General features: G+C 32.5%; 1 protein-coding gene across 6 annotated transcripts in view; it reads right to left on the bottom strand.

Annotated features, from left to right (window-relative positions):
- The window catches only part of MIPOL1 (mirror-image polydactyly 1), a 300807-nt gene that overhangs the window by 207834 nt on the left and 69302 nt on the right, over positions 1 to 23671 (bottom strand). For 4 of the 6 annotated variants that reach the window (XM_067737280.1, XM_067737271.1, XM_067737272.1 and 1 more), the window contains 4 exons: positions 22813 to 23044; positions 21135 to 21285; positions 19762 to 19867; positions 705 to 834 (listed from right to left, as the gene is read on the bottom strand). In XM_067737280.1, coding sequence (XP_067593381.1) covers positions 705 to 834; positions 19762 to 19867; positions 21135 to 21285; positions 22813 to 23044 — 619 coding nt within the window. The remainder of the gene's footprint in view (positions 1 to 704; positions 835 to 19761; positions 19868 to 21134; positions 21286 to 22812; positions 23045 to 23671) is intronic. The other 2 variants (XM_067737281.1, XM_067737276.1) reach the window with 1 other exon arrangement.

The following is a 23671-nucleotide window of genomic DNA, read 5'->3' on the forward strand; positions in this document are numbered from 1 at the left end:
GTGGACACCTTAGATTAGCATCATTTGCATGACCTGGGAACTTGAAAAAAGGCAGAATCTCAGGCTCCACTCCAGACGTTATCTAACAAGAATCTGCATTTTAACAATATTCCCCAAGTGACTGGAGTGCACATTAAAACTGGAGAAGTAATTCTTTCCAGAGCATTGTTTCTCTAAGTGCAGTATGTTATTTACCTATACCAGAATCACCTGGTTCACTTGCTAAAAATGTAGATTCTCAGGCTCTACCCTATTTCAGGTGTCAGGTTTCAGTTTAGAACCCACAGCTAAAAGACTTAAAAAGTAGTGGAGAATAGGAATGAGCACAGTAAGCAGAGAGCAGTAAAAGAACCCAGAGCTGAAATAAATCAAGGAGGTGACAATAAGGAGAGGGAAGAAAAGAGGAGTCACAAAGGAAGGTAGAGTAAGGATATCAACAACAGAACTATGAAGAAATAAAGTAACTGTACTAAGAGTGTTGTGCATTTCTTTTTTTCTTTTCTTTTTTCTTTCTTTCTTTCTTTTTTTTTTAGTGACTGAAAACTACTAGCATGCCAAAAGTTTTAGAAAAAGACTGTGGGGATATGGAATTTACCACTGTAACATATAAGCATCAGTAACACTTTTAAACATGTAACCACCACATAATTCATGTACTTTGTAAATGCTCCTAACATCATATGTAGTTTTAAATGTGTACATACAGTTTTAGAGACATTTCCATATGCTTGGATCGTGCAATTGCTTCATCTCTCTCCTCATTGGCTAACTGCAGTCGAGACATAATAGCTTCATCACGTTCTCTCTGTGCAAAATACACCTCTTCAACCAGAGCTACCAAAATATATAATTCATAATTAGTGAAAATAAAAGAAAAATGCATACTTTTAGCAAAAATAAAAAGCAAAAAAAATATTTTATTCAGCTGAGTTAGCATCAATTCATTTGTTTACTTGAGAAAACATTATCTTTTTAAGCTACTGCAAAATTGAGATACTATTTCATACCCATAAAAGCAAAAATTACAAGGTCAAATAGTAAAAAAAATTGAGCACGTGAAATAAAGGAAACATTCAAATATACTGCAGATAGGTGTATATGTTTCGACAACCTCTGATGAGCAATTTGGCAATGCTGAAGTTGTGCCTAGTCCATAACCTGGCAAATCTCCTCTTTGGTATGAAGCCTAGAGAAATTCTTGTACATGTGCACAAGGAAACATGTATAAAAATGCTTAGGAACAATGTATAAAAATGTTTATTTCAGCATTATATAATAGCAAAAACTTACAAATAACCCAATTGTCCAATAACTGGAGCAGGAATAAAGAAATTATTGTACATTAAAAATGGAATACTATGCAGCATTTAAATGAATTAACTATGGACAAATGGACAAATCTCAAAAATGAAAATCTGACAAAAATAGCAAGTTGCAAAATAAAGCAAATCTATTATTCGTGGATAGACACAATTAGTAAAAAATATTAAAATAAACATGGAAATGATAAACACCAAATTCAGGACAGTAGTTACCTCAGTAAGATGATGGAAGGAGAGGAAAAAGGAGAGTCAATGGGGGCAGAGTTGTGTTGGTTTAGCACTGAACGTCTCCGGGGGCACCATTTATATCGATTATAATACAAATGACATCATGTAAATTTCTGCAGCACTATATAGGGAGCTTTTATGTTACCTGAAATTGTCACTTCTCAAACTTAATTTCTACTTGAAATCTTATATAATGCTTAAAATATCACTGCAATTTTAGACAGAAAGGGGCTCAAATACTTGGATCACTGAACCAAATTTATTTATACTGTCAAACCACAATATAAACTTAGGAAAGATATGAAATGTTCTTTTAGGTCATAAAACACTGGGTTTCTGCTAACATTTGTCATAGATTAATATACTGTTAATCAAGATAGTTACTTTTATATTACTTAAATTATAAGTAGTGGAAAAGAAAAAAAACCCTGAGAAAAAAGCAACTGTATCTTTTCCATAATACAGTATAAAATGGAACATGCAATGGCAAAGCAAAAGTCAAAACTACTTCTAAGAAGCTAAGCCTGAGGGAAGATGAATAAATTAATTAATTCATCAAATATTTATCAAGCTCCTGTGGCAGTCATCAATCCAGTTTTAAGGAATATGAATATAGCAGGCTAAGAAGTCCTTGTCATCCTAGAGTATACATTCTACTACAGGGAAACAGACAGTCGAGAGAAAAACAGGCCAAAAATTAGGTAGGTAGGTAGGTAGGTATGTAGATAGATTGCTTTGAAGGAAAATACAGCTGTATCAGAGAAAAGAGTGATTTGGTAGATAGGGAATAGGGCAGACTATTTTAGAAAGGGTGGTCAGAAAAGACCTTTTTAAATAAGTGACATTTCAGCACGTTCAAATAAAGGAAGAGTAACCATATTCATATTTGAAAGTAGACTAAGCTGAAGAAAAACCAGGACAAAAGCCCTAGAAGTATTAGTGATATAACAGCAATACGGCTGGAGCACAGAGAGGGTGAGAGTTTTGGGAGATCACACTGTAAATCACAGCAAGGAATTAAGATCTCATCTAAATATGATGGTAGTCAATGGTGGTTTCTGAGCAAGGAAATGGCAGCATCACATTTACGTTTAAAAAGGAAGTCTGGCTTCCAGGTGAGAAGTAGTTCATACCTAGAAATAAATATCAACTTCTAGAATAGGAACAATTTGAACAGATCTGTGTTTCAGAAGGAAACTCCCAGAGATTAGCATTCAGTGTGTGGAAGATGCAGGGATCACCTGTATCAACTTCCAAAAGTTGCAGGTTGGATTGTACATGCCCCTTAACCCAATATTAGATTATTATAAAAGTTCACATAAGAAACAATGAAACCCTGAATTAAGACAAGGGCAGCACAAGAGAAATAAAATAGATTCAATTCATAACAAAAAGTTAAGTATGTACCAAATTTCAGAGGAGAGAAAAATAGGACAGGTGACTTCACTAGGGCATCCCTCAACCTATCAAAAGGTAATCTCCATGAAACTCTGGGGTAAACAGGCTACTCTTCTTACTGCTGCCACATAGATTCCAAGGCAAAAAAAACAAAACAAAACAGTCTTAGCCCAACATTCAAGGAAAACTGGAGTCTAGTTCTAGCCTACCTTCCAGCATCATCTACCACCATATTCCCTTTAGGACAGTATTTCACAAAATATAGGATGTGAAACACATTGTTTAATAGTTATGTCACTTTAATGTATATTAGAAAACCATAACTAGCACATCAGACCTATAATTTCTGAGTGGCATTTAATTTAATGTCCAATTAAAATTCAAATTTTATTAAATTACCCATATTGTTGAGGTAGATGCCAAAAAAGGGTAATTTTCCATTTTTTCATTTATTTAAAGTTCAAGAACAAAAAAGAATGGCCTGGCTATTAAACTTAGGATAATGGTTACTAACTTTTGGAGGTAGTACTAGAAGGGAGGATGAGGAACTTTTCGTGATATCTGGTGATATTCTATTGGTAATATTTGGTTTTTTTCTACATCTGGGTGCTCGTTATACAAGTGTGTTCATTTTCTGAGATTCATAAAACTGTACAGTTATTTGTGCACTTTTTGGGTACAGATGTTAAAACTAAAAAAAATTCCATTAAAATATATATATATATAGTTAAAAAGATGAGATTTTTAAAGAAAAGCATTAAGTGAATAACAGGAAAAAAGCATATATGATAAAATCTTTGAGAGTATATGTTAGGATTAAATTTTAAGCAACACAGCCTTGTCCTCCTGGTCAAGACAGGGTAACAGGATCCAAATTTGTATTCCCACTTAAAACAATTTTTTTTAATGGACAAAACATGCATGGGATGAGTTTTCAAGTTGATAAGGAAATAAAGAGAGTGACCTGAGAGAGGAAAACAAAAGAGTTGAGCCCTATGACTGGCCCAGCTTAATACATTGAAAGTTTTCTGGACACGGCACAGGAAACGAAGAATCCAGGAGGCCAGCAGACTCCACAATTTGAAGAGAGGAGTCTAAGGAAACCAAAGCAGCTAGAATTCACAAGACAATCAGAGGAAAAAACAGCTGCAAAGAGAGAAAGCTTTGGAGACATGCAGAGGGTATTCCTCAAGAAATCAGCTGAGGACTGAGCACACACATGTGAGTAAACTACCCATGCAGGGGAAAGAGCCATCTGAAAGTTTTAGAGGCATCAGTGCCCTGAGCTCCACAAAACCAAAAATAGTACGTGTTCCCACTAGCCAGATTGGAAAAACTCATGATTCATGAACTACTACACAGAATACACAGAAGGGTCTTGCTTCAGTAGTGGGAATTAATTAACCCTAGACTAAACACTGCTCTGGTAATAACCTACCTATCTTTAAAGCATGACCCAGAAGTAGTGACCTGTTTCCAAGAAACATAACTATATCTCAGAACAAAGCTCAAAAATATTTTATAAAAATACAAAAATACCAGCTCCCAAAATGGTAAAGTTCATCATGTCTGGTATCCATTATGAGGCATGCAATCAAGCAGCAAAATTAGGACCCATAAAGAAAATTTAATCAGCTAAAACTGATCAACATTTTGTCAACTAATACATAACCTTGTTTCATGTATGTTTCTTTTTAAAAACACCTTAGTTAATATATATTGTTGATTTATTAGCACTGAACTCATGGCCAACAGGACAATAACTCATGCCTGAACAAAGTTTATCCATAACACACACACAGCCTTCCATGCTTCGGGAACATTAGATTGCATTTCAGCACGCAGCTGTCTTAAACAGTGAAATCACCAATAGAAGGTACAAAAATGCAATAAATGTAGCACTAAATAAGCTGCAAAAAGGACACTTACTTACAATATACGAGCTGAAACATAAAAGCAGAGTGTGGCCTTAAGATGATCAGATTGTTTTTCTTTTCTTGGTGTGTTATTTTGGTAATATTGATAGATTTTTAAATGGTAAACCAACCTTGCATTCCACAAAATAAATCACAGTCCCAAATGCAAAACCTAAAATTATAAAAGTTCTGGAGGAAAACCTCTTTGACTTTAGGTAGGCAAAGCTTCTTAACTATAACAATAGCAAAGCATAAACCAATTTTTAAAAATTGGTAAGTAGGACTTCAATTTAATTCAATTACAAATTTCCACTCTTCAAAAGATGCTAAGAAAATGAAAAGACAAGCCACAGACTGGAAGAAAATAATTGCAAAGCATGTATCTGACAAAAAGACTTGTATCTAGAACATAATTTTAAAAACTCTCAAAGCTCAATAACAAGGAAACAAAAAACCCAATTAAAAATTGGGCAAAAAACCTGAACACTTTTTTCAAAGTAGATATATTGATGGCAATAAGCACAAAAAAAAGGTTCTCAACAGCTTTAGTCATTACAGAAATGCAAATTAAAACTATGAGATAGCCACCACACACAGCTGACCCTTGAACAACACCGGGGTTAAAGGTGGACACCCCCCCACACCTCCTGCAGTCAAAAATCCGTGTATAACTATACAGTTGGTTCTCTGTATCCACAGATGCAGAACCGTTGATCATGTAGTACAGTAGTATGTATTTATTGAAAAAAATGTGCATATAAGTGGACTTGCAGAGTTTAAATCGGTTTTGTTCAAGGGTTAACTATACACACCTATTACAATGACTTATATGAAAGGCTCATTAAAGATGTTGGCAAGGATGTAAAACAACCTGGAACTTTCATACACTACTGGTGGAATGTAAGATAGTATAATCACATTATGTCAGTTTCTTAAAAAAGTAAACATACACCCACAAGATTCAGCTATTCCACTCGTAAGTATTTCTCCAAGAGAAATTAAAGCATAGAAATTAAAGCATATGTCTAAATACAAAGACTTCAATACAAATATTCATAGCATCTTTATTTATAATAGCCAAAACCCAGAAACACCCCACATTTTTAGTAACAGATGAATGGTTAAACAAACTATATAACAAATTGTGCTAGAACAACTGGATTTCTCACGTATAAAACCAAATGCTTTTAATCAACAGTTTAGATAAAGTTAAGGAATTCTTGCTATGAACGCAGCTTTTGGAAGATCCAGTAGTTTCCAGTACAATTTTCATATATTTTTTAAGGCAGTATCATTACTCCTATGTGGTTGTCTGTGTCACATTATTCTGCTTCTATGTATCAATTTATCATGCTGTTTTGAAAGAAATTTCTGCCCATAATGTAGTACAGAGTAATGAGTTTTATTTTCCCCTTCTAGTTGCATACAATCTCCTAGGAAGGATATTCATAACAGCTTAGAGAAAACAACATGATGTATTATGAAGAATATGGGCTTTAATTCAGATCCAAGGTGTTGTCACAGTAAAGTTAGGCAACTTGTTTTTTTTTATACTTTTCTTAAATTATGTTAGTCACCATTCAGGTGTATAAAATGCACACACTACCATCAGTTATGGTTATAAGGGGAAATTAAATGAGATGATATATAAAAGCTCTTAGTCAAATAAAGTAGATTCTCAACAAACGTTAGTTCCATGCCACCAATACCATCATCACCCTCAATCCACAGACTCACAATTTGGCTTCATTTCCACACACATTAAAAATGTGATTTTGATTAATTTGGACCATTTATATCTATAGCCATTTCAACATTTCTTGCTTTTTTCATTTTTACCTTTTTCATTGGCATGCAAAAACTACAAATGGGAACCGAAGGAGATATTATTCAGAACACATTCAGAACACTACAGTATAATGACACAGGTCTGTACAAAATATGATATTCTAAGATATTTTTACATTATAAAATACTTCTAATTTGTGGGTCAGATAGGATGCACAAAATGATGCTAAACAGTCACCTAGGTACAGATTAACATGTATGTTATATTGCCCTGTAATATTCTGGCATATTGAAAGGTTAAAACACTATTTACTAAACTTTAAATGCCGACAGGCTTCCTATCACTTCTGTATAGTGTGATGAGATCTTTATAAAGTGACATTTAATGTAAGCTGTGTTCTACTTTATATACAATAACACTTGATTGAAAAGGTAAGGCTGTTAATATCAAGGGCTTTAATAAGTCTTGTTAACTCTATGCCTAAAGACAAATGCTTTACATCAAGGGTATATTTGGTCCCGTGTGATGAAGAGAAAACAATTTTTCCTCTATAATGCTGTATCAACTCTAAATATATAAACAACGTGTGTATTTAAAGGAGCATTCTAAGGTTAAATTTTAAAATGCCATAAAACACACACACACAAAAATCTGATTATATATTTTATAAATGCTAAGAAAAGTTTTCCAAAAGTAAGGTATTACAAAATGATAATTTTTAACACCTATTAGGTTATATGTGAAATTTGTTGATTACGAAAAACCCGATTCCTTTTCTAGAATTCAGTACTTCTAAAGAATCAATGTGCAACTCTCAAATATTTTCAGTAAAGAAAGCTTAATTGTAAACACTGAGCTTTTCCAAGGTAGATGACTATTACAAAGTTCACTAGAAAATCAATATAGCATTTTAGTTGGAATTTGCTCATTAAACACCCACAGCTCTAATGCAAATTATGATGGAATGAATAAAGCAAATACATATGCTTCTTTCTTTTTATTAAATGTAAAATCTACTGTTAATTGCATCTCGTATGTCATACAAACTTTTCTCCTTAACTATTAAATAGCAGCTTTAACAAAAGTCATTAGAGATTCTCTTTCTTTGACTTGAATAAATTTCAATATTTGTTCAGTAAAGGTTCACAGCAGTTAAATTACATTAACAAATATTATTAGCTACTATGTAAGCCAACCCAGTAAAATACTTGTATTGTAGGTAGAACAAATCATTGGGTGTTTACAATAATATTTGGATATCTCCATTTTTAAACACGGTTATCAAATATCCTATAATTCTTAGTCAAATGAGAAAGATTCAGAGAGGATCACCCCCACTCCCCACCCACAAATACTCAAATTTGTTTAGTAAGCTAATTGTTTTCTAACATAGGCAAAAGTAAATATGAAGAAGCTGAACCATACTAAGTATGAGTTTATTGAATCAAGACAGAGTACATATTTCCTTAGTAGAACCCAAGTCTATTGACAAGCCCATATTCTACACTTCTCAAACTACTTTTAAAATACAGTAGCAGTGAGACAGTATATTGGAAAACATTCTAGTTTAAACACTGAACCATGATTCTCTAAATAACATAATTTGGAGGACAGACATTTCCCAGGAAAAAGAATCCATTTAACATCTTCAAGGTAGTTATGTAAACAGAAAAGGCTGAATTAAGGAGAGGGAAGAAGAAATCATTAGGATTTGAATTTGAAACATGTAAAATAATCACTGATTACAATTCAGCTTCCAAAATTCTAACCAACAAATATAATATAGATAATAGTTTGGTAAAAGACTTTATTATATATATAAGAATTTCAGATTGTCTGAGCATTTACTATTATTGCTTTACATGATGTGAAATGAATTCCTTGTAAACATAACATTTAGTGTTTTACAAAACCACCTCATATATATTCCAGAATCACAAACATTATGCTATGTCTTAATTTCCTTAAAATTTACAATTTCTCTTTCTTGGCATAAATTGTTTATTATAAATTTAAACACAGATGGTAAAGGCCACACACCAGTAGAGAATTAACCAACCTATTCCAAGTAGTGTGATGGTTCTACTCTTGGCATTACATTGCTGGATTCAACTTATTTCTTCAGAACTTCTTTTACAAGCCAGAATATTGTATTTCTAAAACTGGATTTGAATGTTCACCATTTTACATGATTATTCTGTAAATAACCTTTTCTGATTAAAAATACAAGCTCATAAAAATGTGGCGACAGAAATGTGTTGCATAGTTTTGTAACATTCTGTGCATAATTAAAATAAACAGGATATGTTCTCATATTCTTCAGTATTCAAAATTATAAAATAGAATAGAATAGAATTCAATCATTTGGACATGACATATTTGATTGAACTAAGATGCTCCTAAAATCAGATAAACACTGTTTCCAATTATTAACTATATAAACAACACTGTAATGAACATCTTTGTACACAAATCTTTCTGTATATACACAGTTAATTACTAAGGAAAATTCCTAGAAGTATGATTATTACATTAAAAAAGTTTTTTAAGCTCTTTACATGTTTTAAAATTTTCCTCTGTAAAGCTGCTATAAATTTATACTTACCAACAGTATAGAAACTGCTAAAGCTTGATTAGAAAATTATACAAAATTGTGACTTTAAGTAGCAAAAATATAAACCAGTAACTCTTTTTAGCAAAACTCGCAATCATTATATACATGTATTGAGTACAGATAACTCAAAGACTATATAAGAACACTTTCTAAAAATGTGCTTTTTACATTCATACCTCTAATATATCTGATATTAGAGCTATAATATTTTTTACAATTATTGGAGTATAACTGCTTTACAATGTTGTGTTACTTTCCGCTGTAAAACAGTGAATCAGCCCTATGTACTCATATATCCCCATACCCCCACCCTCTTGTGTCTCCCTTCCACCCTCCCTATCCCACCCCTCTAGGTGGTCACAAAGCACCGAGCTGATCTCCCTGTGCTATGTGGCTACTTCCCACTAGCTATCTATTTTACATTTGGTAGTGTATATATGCCAATGCTACTCTCTCACTTCATCCCAGCTTATCCTTCCCCCTCCCTGTGTCCTCAGGTCCATTCTCTACATCTGCGTCTTTATTCCTGTTCTGCCCCTAGGTTCTTCAGAACAATTTTTTTTTTTTAGATTCCATATATATGTATTCGCATACGGTATTTGTTTTTCTCTTTCTGACTGACTTCACTCCGTATGACAGACTCTAGGTCCATCCACCTCACTACAAATAACTCAATTTCCTTTCCTTTTATGGCTGAGTAATATTCTACCGTATATATGTGCCACATCTTCTTTATTCATTCATCTGTTGATGGACACTTAGGTTGCTTCCATGTCCTGGCTATTGTAAATAGTGCTGCAATGAACACTGTAGTACATGACTCTTTGAATCCTGGTTTTCTCAGGGTGTATGCCCAGTAGTGGGATTGCTGGGTCGTATGGTAGCTCTATTTTTAGCTTTTTAAGGAACCTCCATACTGTTCTCCATAGTGGCTGTATCAATTTACATTCCCATTACATTCCCATGGGTTGCCTTTTCTCCACACCCTCTCCAGCATTTATTGCTTATAGATTTTTTATGATGGTCATTCTGACCAGTGTGAGGTGAAACCTCATTGTAGTTTTGATTTGCATTTCTCTAATGATTAGTGATGTTGAGCATCCTTTCATGTGTTTGGTGGCAATCTGTATATCTTCTTTGGAGAAATGTCTATTTAGATCTTCTGCCCATTTTTGGATTGGGTTGTTTGTTTTTTTGATATTGAGTTGCATGAGCTGCTTGTAAATTTTGGAGATTAATCCTTTGTCAGTTGCTTCATTTGCAAATATTTTTTTCCCATTCTGAGGGTTGTCTTTCTTTTCGTCTTGTTTATGTTTTCCTTTGCTGTGCAAAAGCTTTTAAGTTTCATTAGGTCCCATTTGTTTATTTTTGTTTTTATTTCCATTACTCTAGGAGGTGGGTCAAAAAGGATCTTGCTGTGATTTATGTCATAGAGTGTTCTGCCTATGTTTTCCTCTAAGAGTTTGATAGTGTCTGGCCTTACATTTAGGTCTTTAATCCATTTTGGGTTTAGTTTTGTGTATGGTATTAGGGAGTGTTCTAATTTCATTCTTTTACATGTAACTGTCCGGTTTTCCGAGCACCACTTATTGAAGAGGCTGTGTTTTCTCCACTGTATATTCTTGCCTCCTTTATCAAAGATAAGGTGACCATATGTGTGTGGGTTTATCTCTTGGCTTTCTATCCTGTTCTATTGATCTATATTTCTGTTTTTGTGCCAGTACCATGCGGTCTTGATTACTGTAGCTTTGTAGTATAGTCTGAATTCTGGAAGCCTGATTCCTCCAGCTTCATTTTTCTTTCTCAAGATTGCTTTGGTTATTCGGGGTCTTTTGTGTTTCCATACAAATTGTGAAATTTTTTTGTTCTAGTTCTGTGAAAAATGCCATTGGTAGTTTGATAGGGACTGCATTGAATCTGTAGATTGCTTTGGGTAGTAGAGTCATTTTCACAATGTTGATTCTTCCCATCCAAGAACATGGTATATCTCTCCACCAGTTTGTATCATTTAATTCCTTTCATCAGTGTCTTAGTTTTCTGCATACAGGTCTTTTGTCTCCTTAGGTAGGTTTATTCCTAGGTATTTTATTCTTTTTGTTTCAGTGGTAAATGGGAGTGTTTCCTTAATTTCTCTTTCAGATTTTTCATCATTAGTGTATAGGAATGCCAGAGTTTTCTGTGCATTAATTTTGTATCCTGCTACTTTACCAAATTCATTTAGAGCTATAAATTTTAGTATAAAAGAGATAAGCTTATCCCTGAAGTGTTAAAATCAGTATCAATAATGTTATGCACTTTTGAAATATACTATGAAGGGGTATTTAACTTTTTTTCTGCACAGAGTTTCTACTTTAAATTTTAACAGATACCAATATGAAAATTCAGTGAAATATAACTGCTACCTAAACTTTTTCCAAGATCATTTCCTCTTTAGAATTGGTTATTGTTATTTATAATGGTTTCTCTCTTTTGCTCTGTGAGACAGACCGAAGCAATGGGAAGACTATAAGCCTTGGAATCAGATGCACTAAGGTTCAAGTCACAGTCTTGACACTTAGTACTGACCATGTGCCTTTGGGCAGGTTATTTATAAGTCTCTCCAGGTGTACTTCCTCCCATGTAAGATGTAAATATTAACTAATATACCAGATTATTTTAAGGATTAGAGACAATGTATAGAAGCACCTAGGATATAACTGGTACTCAGTGAATTGTAGCTAATATTAATATTTGATTATTTTTTATCTTTATGAAATTCTTAAACCTTTGATGTCAGAAGTCATGAAAAGATTTTTTTTTTTTTTTTTTTTTGCAGTACGTGGGCTTCTCACTGTTGTGGTGTCTCCCATTGAGAAGCACAGGCTCCGGACGTGCAGGCTCAGCGGCCATGGCTCACGGGCCCAACCGCTCTGCAGCATGTGGGATCTTCCCGGACTGGGGCACGAACCCGTGTCCCCTGCATCACCAGGCGGATTCTCAACCACTGTACCACCAGGGAAGCCCTTGAAAAGATTTTTGTTCTGTTTAGCTTTTAATTTAAATTCATAGTTCACTGTTAATAGATTTTAAAAGGGAAATAAACAGAAAAGTGAAACAAAAATGTTTGAAAAGAAGGATTGGATGATGAGAAAAATTACCATTGAGAGATATATATATATATTTATTAGCATTTATTACATTTTACTTAAACGTGAATCTGAAATAAAAGAAATGGGATGCACAGAATTTGGGTTTTAATCTAATATATACCTATGATAAACCATGTAGACCGTGACAACAGCATTTCCTTTGCTTCCCTGTTAGTTTTTACATAATGTGAATACTATCATTATAATGTGATCTCATGTTACAAAACTGGCCATACTCTACCTGTAAGCATTATTTGACCTGGCACTCATTATAATTTTCATACTCATAGGATTCTACAGCCAAAGATAATAATATAATCAGCATTCTACCTATCAATATTTGTAACTGCTGTATTTCACAGAGATGGGACTTTTTGTTTTTATCTGAAATGACTAGCTATATTCTTGAAATCCTTTTTCCTTCGAAATTAAAAAAAATATATAGATAGATAGATACATGTAATGCTCCATTATATTAATACTGTTATGCCATTTAAGTGTTAAAGACTAACATATTTTATTAATGCCCATTTATATACAAAAAAATGGTATTCCATTGTGCATTATTTCTTAAAAGCAAGTATTACGTTATTTTCTGTTTTTCTGATATATAGAACTGACTCTTGTTCTTCTTAATCATTATATGGTCAGCATCATTTGAGATATGATATATGGTAACAGATTTCTTTTTTTATAAGAGAACAATGTAAATATTTTCTATTACATAATAATTTTTATTTTTCCATGTTAATTAGTTGGGATGTCTTAATATATTTGCTATAAGAGTAGATTACATACCTATGCTTTTAACATTTACATGTTAACCTGAATAGAAAAACTTAAGTTATACGTTTCAGGGATTCTATGTTCTGATGCTTTGGACAATAACATTAAACTCATCTCGTCTCTACCAAAAATAAAAGAACATTCTCTGTAATAAGAAGGGCCTAACAATATTTTTTTTATTTACAAGTCAGTCTAAATATGGGTGCCCAGGGAAGAATCTATGTTTAAAGAGAAAAAGCAGATTAAACGCTTGCAGAATCAGTACAGTATGCTAACTAAGCAAATTATGTAACCACTGAATTATATGTAAAATGTAACTAAGATAAATAGATAGATAGATAGATTGATTGATTTATATAAATATAAGACTTAAAGAACTAAGGAGTTCTTTTGACTAAAACCCAATATTGGCCTTATTTCAGTTTAATTGGAAGAGGATCTCAAATTCATCTTCTCCATGAGATATCAGGAACGTGGATTTCTCTTTGTACCAAAGGTTAATAAGAAATGTGTCTGCAAAAGTCAAACAGCATTAAATACCAAAATCTGATTATTATTCTACAGGAGTTGTTCTGTCATTCATAATCTCTCCATGCTCCAAGCTTCCACAGCTAATCTTTAATGGATGACATGCAAGAAAGAAAAATAACTAACATATAGAGCAGAGACTCTAAAGTGAGCATTTAAGAAATAGAAATATAAAGCTTTTAAAGAAATATAAATATCACAAGATAACAAACTATTTAAATAAATACTCTTGTGTAAAAATTTACACATCTGTATACTGTAAATGCAATAGATTAATAAAAATTAAGAGACATTAAACACTAGACAATGCCCACTGAGACTGTTTCAGAAAAAAGAAAGGCTTAATTAAACAAATTATTTTTAAAAGTTATAACCACGTCACTCACCTAAGAGTGATTAAATTAAATGGATTCAGATCAGGTCATACAATACTATCTCTCACTGTCAAACTTAATTTAAATAAAAGAATTTTTGAAGTATTTATGGTTTAATCATTTTATTTAGATGAGAAAAGACATTTACCTAAAGAACAGAGACAATGTTTCAGTTGTGCTTCTCTAAAACATGCCCTAGTATCTGAAAGTCATACATGTCAATAATTTACAAATCATATTATCCACATATATAATTTAATGAGTTAAAACATAAGATCTACTTATCAAATTCCTTTATTTTCTTTTTTGTAGAGATGTATAATTTTTTTTCATATTTTCAAACTTTCTAAATAAGGTTAATTCTGAAAGTCAAGGAAAACTAAAACCTGTGTGGATAAGATGAAGTAAATAAAATATATTTTTAACAAGGAATACATATCAATTCTTTGTGAAACAAAACCATATATAAGTAGCTATGAGATAGTTATTTATGTTAGTTACACTTTGATATGCCCCCTATTAGATCAAGAAGTCTTGAGAAAACACGATGGTGACATCATCACCTTATCATCATAATTACCATTTACTGAGTGCTTTCTAATGGGTTAAGTACTTCACAAACATTATCTCACTTAAACGTCACCAAACCATAAGGTAGGTTTTAACCAAATCTTAGTGAGGCTGTCATTTACACATGATAAACAGTAGAAAGATTAGAACAAAGGTTTGAATCCAAAGTCTAAGAATTTAACCACTATCTACTACAATGAGTATTATGAATGAGAAGTGACTGCAAACAAAAAGACATGTTTGAAATACCAAATCTGTTTTATTTGCTGATGCATATTCAGTGCCTAGCACAGTGCCTAGTACATAAAAACCCCTCAATAAATATTTCTTTAATTTTTAAAGAAGTTAGCATAGTCCCTATTAAGCACCTAATAAAAACAGTATCGATGGTGGTGATGATGATGATGGTGATGTCAAAAAAGTAGGGGAAGGTAAAAAGGTCAACCATTTGAGATTTTATCATGATGTAGGACACAATGGAGTTTCCAACTCTCATGAGATCACACTATAATGATAGTATTCACATTACGTAAAACTAACAGAGAAACAAAGGAAATGCTGTTGTAATAGTCTACATGAAGGTTTATCATAGGTATATATTAGATTAAAACCCAAATTCTGTGCATCTCATTTCTTTTATTTCAGATTCATGTTTAAGGAAAATGTAATAAATGCTAATAAATATATATATCTCAATGGTAATTTTTCTCATCATCCAATCCTTTGTTTCAAACTTTTTTCTTTCACTTTTCTGTTTATTTCCCTTTTAAAATTAACAGTGAACTATGAACTTAAATTAAAAGTTAAACAGAACAAAAAATTTTTCATGACTTCTGAAATATATTAGCATAAATCTGAAAGATTTAAGAATTTCATAAAGATAAAAATAATCAAATATTAATATTAGCTATAATTCACTGAGTACCAGTTATATCCTAGGTGCCTCTATACCTTGTCTCTAATCCTTAAAATAATCTGGTAAATTAGTTAATATTTACATCTTACATGGGAGGAAGTAAACCTGGAGAGGCTAAGTAACTTGCCCAAAGGCACATGGTCGGTATTAAGTGTCAAGACTGACTTGAACCTTAGTCCATCTGATTCCAAGGCTTATAGTCTTCCCATTGTTTCAACCTGTCTCACAAAGTACTGGGAACATTTTGTTTTATGCGGTTTTGATTATACAAGATTCTTATTCTTATAAATTATACAATCAGCTGGGGAGACAAGTTGGACTAACATATACATAAGTTACATAATAAAGACATAAAAGTAAAAAAGGGAGAAATCTGAAGGACAAGAAAAGTGGCACAGGTAAAATGGCAAGATCTGATCAAAGCCATCACATGGATTTCATAAGATGTTGGTTTATGTAATCTTTATGTGTCGAACCTATCACAGGAATTATTTTAAGATTAGTGAGCAAGTAACTTAAAACAAAATCACATCTTTTAAAAGTAACATTACTTTTTCTAATACTAAATCACTGCAGAAAACCTGAAAAGGCAGAAAAAATCCTGTTAATTGAAGCATTTATACACCCATTAACACTATTAAAGTTTGACTCTCATTTTATATTATATACATGTGTATATAGTTTTTTAACAAAAATTATAAATACAGCTTCCCCCTACTTCTTTCACTTAACTTTAATTCATAAAGTTTTTTCATATCATTAAATATTCTTTAAAAACGTTTTTAAATTACTGAACAATGTCTCATACCATAAAGATACCTGAATTTATTTAACCATTGCCTTATTATTCGATTGATTCTAATTCTATTGCTATCATAACTTATACTGATATGAATATTCTTATATATATATAAATCTTTACATTTAATATACTCAAAGAAAATGGCTATTTCCTTAGAATACCTCATATTTTAATTAACAGTTTATTTGAAAAACCTATAGACATACATTTTTGTATCCTATTTGCAATTTCCAATGTTCAGATGTTTTAGCATGTATTTCTTTTAATGTGGAATATTTTGACTTTTAAAACATTTTATATTCTGCTTAAGTATACTATAATACTTGTATGTGTATGCACATTTGTAATATACTTTAGCAAATACATGTTTATTTTGAATATAAAAATGAGCAGTGATAGAAACAAATATCCATGCTTGTGTGGATTCTTTGTTCTTTCATATGACTAAATAAAACATTTATCACATGTACTCATAGTACCATAATGTTCCTCTTTCTATGAGGGTAGTAACATACTTTTTTTTGTTATTGTGTTTAGCTTTTTGATTGCACTTACTACTGATCAGGTAGGAGATAAGCTTTTTCAAGATTAGCTTTTCTAAGATAAACTTTAAAAAAATTCATGTATAATGAGAAAATATGAAAAAGTTCAAGCGTTACCAAGAGTCAGTTTATAAATTTCCTGTAGTTTCAAACCAATGGATTTCTTAAACAATCCAGCTTTTTTCTTTTGACGTATTATAATAATAATTCTAAGGTTAAAAGTAAAATATCTTCAAGTTTTTTAATAAGATAGAACTAAAACATTAAAAAGTAAAGATACATTTTGAAAATTTATACTTTAAAAAACTTAGGGGATTTAAATTTTGAGTCATTTTTTTCTTTTTTTTAAATTTATTTATTTTTGGCTGCATTGAGTCTTCGTTGCTGCACCAGGCTTTCTCTAGCTGCGGCGAGTGGGGGTTACTCTTCGTCGCGGTGCGCGGGCTTCTCATTGTGGTGGCTTCTCTTGTTGTGAAGCACAGGCTCTAGGCATGCGGGCTTCAGTAGCTGTGGCACATGGGCTCAGTAGTTGTGGCTCACGGGCTCTAGAGTGCAGGCTCAGTAGTTGTGGCACATGGGCCTCGTTGCTCCGCGGCATGTGGAATCTTCCCAGACTAGGGCTCAAACCCGTGTCCCCTGAATTGGCAGGTGGATTCTTAACCACTGCATCACCAGGGAAGTCCTTGAGCCATTTTTGTAACTAAATGGTTGGACATGTTTCTTTAGGATTGCTTAGCTCCAGAGAAACTATATAGCACTACTATTTTCATCAATTTAGGAAGCTATAAAAATATCCTAAACATCTTTCAAACATTCAACATTTATTGAAATAGTATTTTGTCATTAATGAGAAGAATTCGATGTTAACAAGAATCATAAAGCAATCAAATTCTTTCCATTTTATGCATGAGTGATTCATACTGTTTAGTAATAGGGAAACCCTTAAATATATACCAATAAGTTAATATGTAAAGTATATGATTAGCTATATTACACAAAAGCTTAAAGAGTAAATATTAATGCTTAATGTTCTTTCCCCTCCAAGAGATAAATGAGCTACGCAGATATATGAATTCATGATTTACAATAAATCACAATGGCCTAAATCTTATTAAAATACATCTGTTAAGACACATACAAAGTTAAATTATAATGCAAACACCTTAAAACAAATGTACTTCTTGTAATACCATTTCAGCGATTAGTATACATATTTGATTATAAAAAGCCAAGAAACTTCTAAATTGTTCTAAATTTATATTTGAATTATTCATTTTTAACATACTGTTAATTTTCCTTAAAATATATTACTCTCATATTTCCCCACTAAAAAAGAAACAAAAAATTCATAGTAGTTTAACATAATAGAAAAACAACCATCTGGTATTTGGCTGGAGTTATTTATTTATGATCATCTTATTTATATAGTTATATTTTCATGGTGATGTTCTACTTTGCACAGTAATATTTTGAAGACAGACAGTATCTGTTAATCATTTCTCTGACCTAAAACACCAGAATTCTTTCATATGCAACCACGTTAAGTGGTTTATTATTTTTTTTAATTTTTTATGTATGTATGTATGGCCGCGTTGGGTCTTCCTTGCAGCAAGTGGGCTTTCTCTGGTTGAGGCGAGTGGGGGCTACTTTTCATTGGTGTGTGTGGGCTTCTCATTGCAGTGGCTTCTCTTGTTGAGGAGCACAGACTTCAGTGGTTGTGGCACACAGGCTTCAGTAGTTGTGGCTCGCGGGCTCAGTAGTTGTGGCTCGTGGGCTCTAGAGCACAGGCTCAGTAGTTGTGGCACACAGGCTTAGTTGCTCCCAGGCATGTGGGATCGTCCTGGACCAGGGCTTGAACCAGTGTCCTCTGCGTTGGCAGATGGATTTTTAACCACTGTGCCACCAGCAAAGTCCCAGGTTAAGTGATTTATAAAGTATGATTATAACTTCAAACTAATCACAAAATACAATTACTTTTTAAAAGCATTCCAATTGATATAAAAATGTTAAAATAAGGGATCTATAAAATGCCTCTGAATGCTAATTTCTACTATTCTATGAAATATCTCTTTTCTTAACACACTAAAACAGTGTGAGGAAGAGAGTCACAGGGATAATATATAAACTGTAGAGAGGGAGAGACAGAGTCCATCAGAGACAACTGAGAATCACCTGATCATATCTGTAACACATCACAGATACATTTTACAAATTTTCTCCTTGCCATGACCTGTGAATGAAGACAGACTCCAAAACATTTCAGGCATTCATTTATAATCTTAAACTCTGGCAACCTTTTACCAGAAAACATTATCTTCAGGGAAAGATCTTTTCAGGGCAAACATTATCTTCATCATCATCCACGTCATCAGATGAAAATTAATGAACTGCACAAAACAGATTTTTGAATCGAATGTAGGTTTTCACTGGCAATGAATATATGACTATCTTCATACAAAGGAGAAGTATTTCCTCTCAACAAGCTAAAACAATAAGTGGTATGTGAACTGCTGGTTGAAAGGTAGAGGCACTGGTAATCATTATTTCCCCTTGTTTGTTCAGGCCCTTCCAACAAAACAAACAACCTTTTTGTGATTGGATTGACATGGTGTTAACAATGAATTTAATGCCCAAATCAGTATGAATACAGGTAAAGCTCTCACTAATACCAGTACCAGGATGTTAAAGCCACCTATTTTCTAAGCAGGCAAAAAAAAAAAGAAAGAAAGAAGACAGAGCTTTCCCTCCTTTGACAAATAAGCGAGTTTGCTACTATTCACCAAGCCACATCAGATAATAACCTTGTATATGATTTTGAATGCCGTATGTTAATACTGATCTACTATACCTGCTGTTTTTTCAGCAATTTGAGCTTCTGTTGCTTTTTCTTGGAGTTCCAGTTTAAGCTTTAGTTTTCTCTGTTCTTCATCTTCTTTAGTCAGTTTTTCTTGAAGCTAAAACACATTGAAATAAACATAGATTCTTACTAATAAATTTCTTGAACAAATATAATTAATCCCAAAGATAATTTTTGCTTTTCTCTAGACCCTTATAGAATAACTGTATTAACTTACTGAATACATAACTCTAGGGGAAAAAAAATTTAAGGTTTTAAGATATTTTATAAAATAATAATTACCTGAAATGACATAGAAATTATAAAAACATTTTAATATATACTTAATTTTATGTGTGTGTATAGACAAATGAAATTAAAGAAGGAAGAACATTATTATTAAAAATAACTACTGCAGCAAAAAGCAATCTGATCCATTCTTTTGTCTTAAAGCAAAAGACTTGGAAGGGACTATCATAATAAAATAATGGGTAGCACAAATTATAGCTTCTCTTAGTAATTCTAATATTTTGAAACAAAATTAATTAAGATAATAATCTTAATATTTGATACAAATCTCCCTTTGAGAATGCTATGCCATCATATTCCATTTAAATTGGCATTGGCACCTGGCTCATAATTGGCATGTAATAAACAGCTGGTAAATGAAAATACAGAAAATATCTCAGACTTTCATACAGGATCCCTCCAAATGTTTTCTTTTTAATTTCTCCCTCCGTTTATGTCATTTATGCTGTTTTCCGTCAGACATGATCAACATTCTTAACATCATGCTTCAGTTTGATTAGGTCAAACAACTAGAATATTAGAATCAGAAAAGTATGTAGAGGTTAAAAAAAAAGAAGGCAGGCATAGAAAACGAACATTATTTAAAGCTCAAAGGAATGTAACTAGAAAAAGAGTCAGAAAAGATAAAACATGACATGACAAATTGGATTGGACAAAATGTAGCAGTATAAGATAACACAAGGTAAATGACAATATTTCCAAGCCTTGCTACTTTAAAGTTTACATATATTATTGAGATGAAATACAGGGCACAGATCCTACTAAAAAAAAGAAAAAAAAGTTAAGAAAGTAACATGAAACCAATGAAGTAAAATTTGAATTTTTTAGGTACCACAGATCTATGAAAAAGGAAGTGATATTGCAAGCCACCAAGGCAGGAAACCAAAGAAATTGCTTTTCACAGCTCATGTCTCAACTCAATCATACCGTGAATGGCATGGTATGGCAACAGCATAAAGCTACTGTTAAAGGATTAAAGTACACAATAAAACTGAATTATGATGAGTGACAAAGCAAACTTAGAAGGTCAATAGCTAAAAGTATACTGTACAATCATCAGACTTCCTATATTGTACCTTTTTATTGCTTGCTTTGAGAATGTCCAATTCTTTGAGAAGCAATCCTATTGTCTCCTCTTTATTTAAGTCTGAAGTAACTTGACAAGGAATCATACATTTGTAATGCAAATCATTATTTCTATGTTCCATAATGCTGTAATAAAGAAAACTATTAAAACAATATACATATAATTTCAACTATATAGGATCTATACATTTTACACTTCAAATGGGGGAAACATTTAATTTTAACAGTTAAGTATGTAAAGTTACTTAATTTAAATTTTTCCTTGTTATGCACTGTTAAGAAAATACTATGGATGAAAAAGACTAAACATTGCAGTTTCATAGAGGTGCTAATATACAATACATCACAGAGGTGCTAATATATCAATTTCACAGGGAGAGCTAAATCTGTGAAAAGTATTTAGTAATGTCTAGAGATTCATGTTCAGTATACTTAAAGAACGCAGTTTTTAAGGGCTTGTGAATATTAATTCAATTTGTACTTCTTGTCAGGACTCTAGATACATTTCTTACTTTTCTGAAAATAGGAACAATAAATATTTTTTCATTATAATTGACGGAATATCATATTTTCATTATTAAATTCGCAACATTAAAAATGAAAACCTATTCCTGTAACCTTTAAGCAAAAAAAATTTTTTTACAATGTGTATGCTATTTGAGAACAATGTTAACTTGTTAGCAAGTACTATAAAGGAAGGGAAGGGAAAAGAGATGACTTTAGCCTAATCTCTATTATTTACTTTTCCCACGTGGTTATAAAGTTTATCACCTCTTCATTCACCCCTACTCCCCAAAAATGTACTCCAAACTACACTTTGATAAGAATATAACTGATTGCCAAGAAAGTGGAACATATTAATATATCCACTTCATTATATATTAATATTCACTAATATAGTTATTTCATAATTTTTAAGTAAATAGAAATAGCTATTCCTATGTAAAACTCCGTTAAAAAGTATTCCATAAAATATGATTTTTGTCTAGACTGAAAACATAATATTTATATTTCAATATAGTTATAAATTATATTAGTCATTGAGAATCTTTAAATTTAGCAGTATTTTCATAGTACATGACTAATTACCAAAGTGCTTTTCTCCCATAGGTAAAAGTCACAGGTGTCAAAATTCAAATCCCTTCATGAAATAGGTAGCTACATAAAGTGAATGGGTAGAAACTACAGAATGTAAAATAATAAGGAAGGTAAATGGGAGAGTAGATAACCCTTCTAAAAGCATTCAAATTCATTTAAATGAAGAACAGCGCTGACCAAAATCAAATCATATCTTTGGGCTTATTTTGTCTTGGAGCTGCCAGGTTATAGCTCTGATGAATAATATCCCATCTAATATCAACTTAGTAGCTATTTCCAGATCCTTAATGAAAGGTCACTTAAAATAATATTCAACAAAATAATATAAAACCTCATGACCTTCATTCAAACTCACCTTGTGCTTTTTCACTCAGTGATTTAGACACATTATATTAATGTAATGAAAATAGTAGAAAACTCTAGTATTAGATTCCTCAAATTCTAATAAGTTAATGATATGTCAAATTTAGGCCACATAAAAAAGAAGAAAGGGAGGGACAGAGAGAGGGAGGAAGGAAGGAAGAGTTCTCCCAATTCTTACTTTCTAAATCTAAGGCTGCTAGCACTCACTTGGACTTTTCTGTAGTGCAGTAAGCTGTCTCATCACCTAGACGAGGACTGATGACTTGAAAATTCCTTGATCTCTGCTCTGGCGATTCTATGCCCTCACATGTAGCTTCATTAACTAATTCATTGGATTTCTGATGCATGCTTCCCTTAGAATTCACAGGCAGTTGCTCATCTGGCTGTGTACTTTTGTTTCTCCCCATGGTCTCTTGTTCAAGATAACCATGGGTTACGTCTGCATTTAAAACAAAACAAAAACATGAGATATGAAACACCATCGTTACATATTAAATCAATCAAATGAATATTTTTGTGGAAATAAGAGCTCTCACAGCTTTAAATATGCACTTACTAACCTTACTCCTATTGTTATCAGACAAACATGTACAGGGTGATTTTGCCACAAATATTTCCATTTCCACAGTCAGTGGGCATTTAGGACAGTGGTTTACAACCTTAAGTGCACATCAGCTGAGGAGTTTTTAAAAATCCTCAAGCTCAGGCCACATCTTCTACTAATTAAACCAAAATCTCTGGGAGTGATCACATGATTCCAGTATACAATCAAGGGTGGGAACCACTGACTTAGAGGTTATTATTTTCTACATTAACTTTTCTTTGCTAGATTTTGAAAAATAGGATGCAATAAGTTAACTGATTACAGTGAAATGATAATGTGCATGGAATTTGGGTATTGGACTGAGTTAAAATTCTGGTTTTGCCAAGCACATAACTTTGGGGAAATTACTTTACCCTTCCATACCTCAGATTCTGGTTTGCAAAATGGACACATAACAGTACTTACTTGAGTTGTTGTAAGGATTAACTGAATTAAGAATTAACGAATGCAAAGTGCCTAGCC

Source organism: Pseudorca crassidens, chromosome 1 (genome assembly GCF_039906515.1).
Source record: "Pseudorca crassidens isolate mPseCra1 chromosome 1, mPseCra1.hap1, whole genome shotgun sequence".
NCBI classification, from domain to species: domain Eukaryota; kingdom Metazoa; phylum Chordata; class Mammalia; order Artiodactyla; family Delphinidae; genus Pseudorca; species Pseudorca crassidens.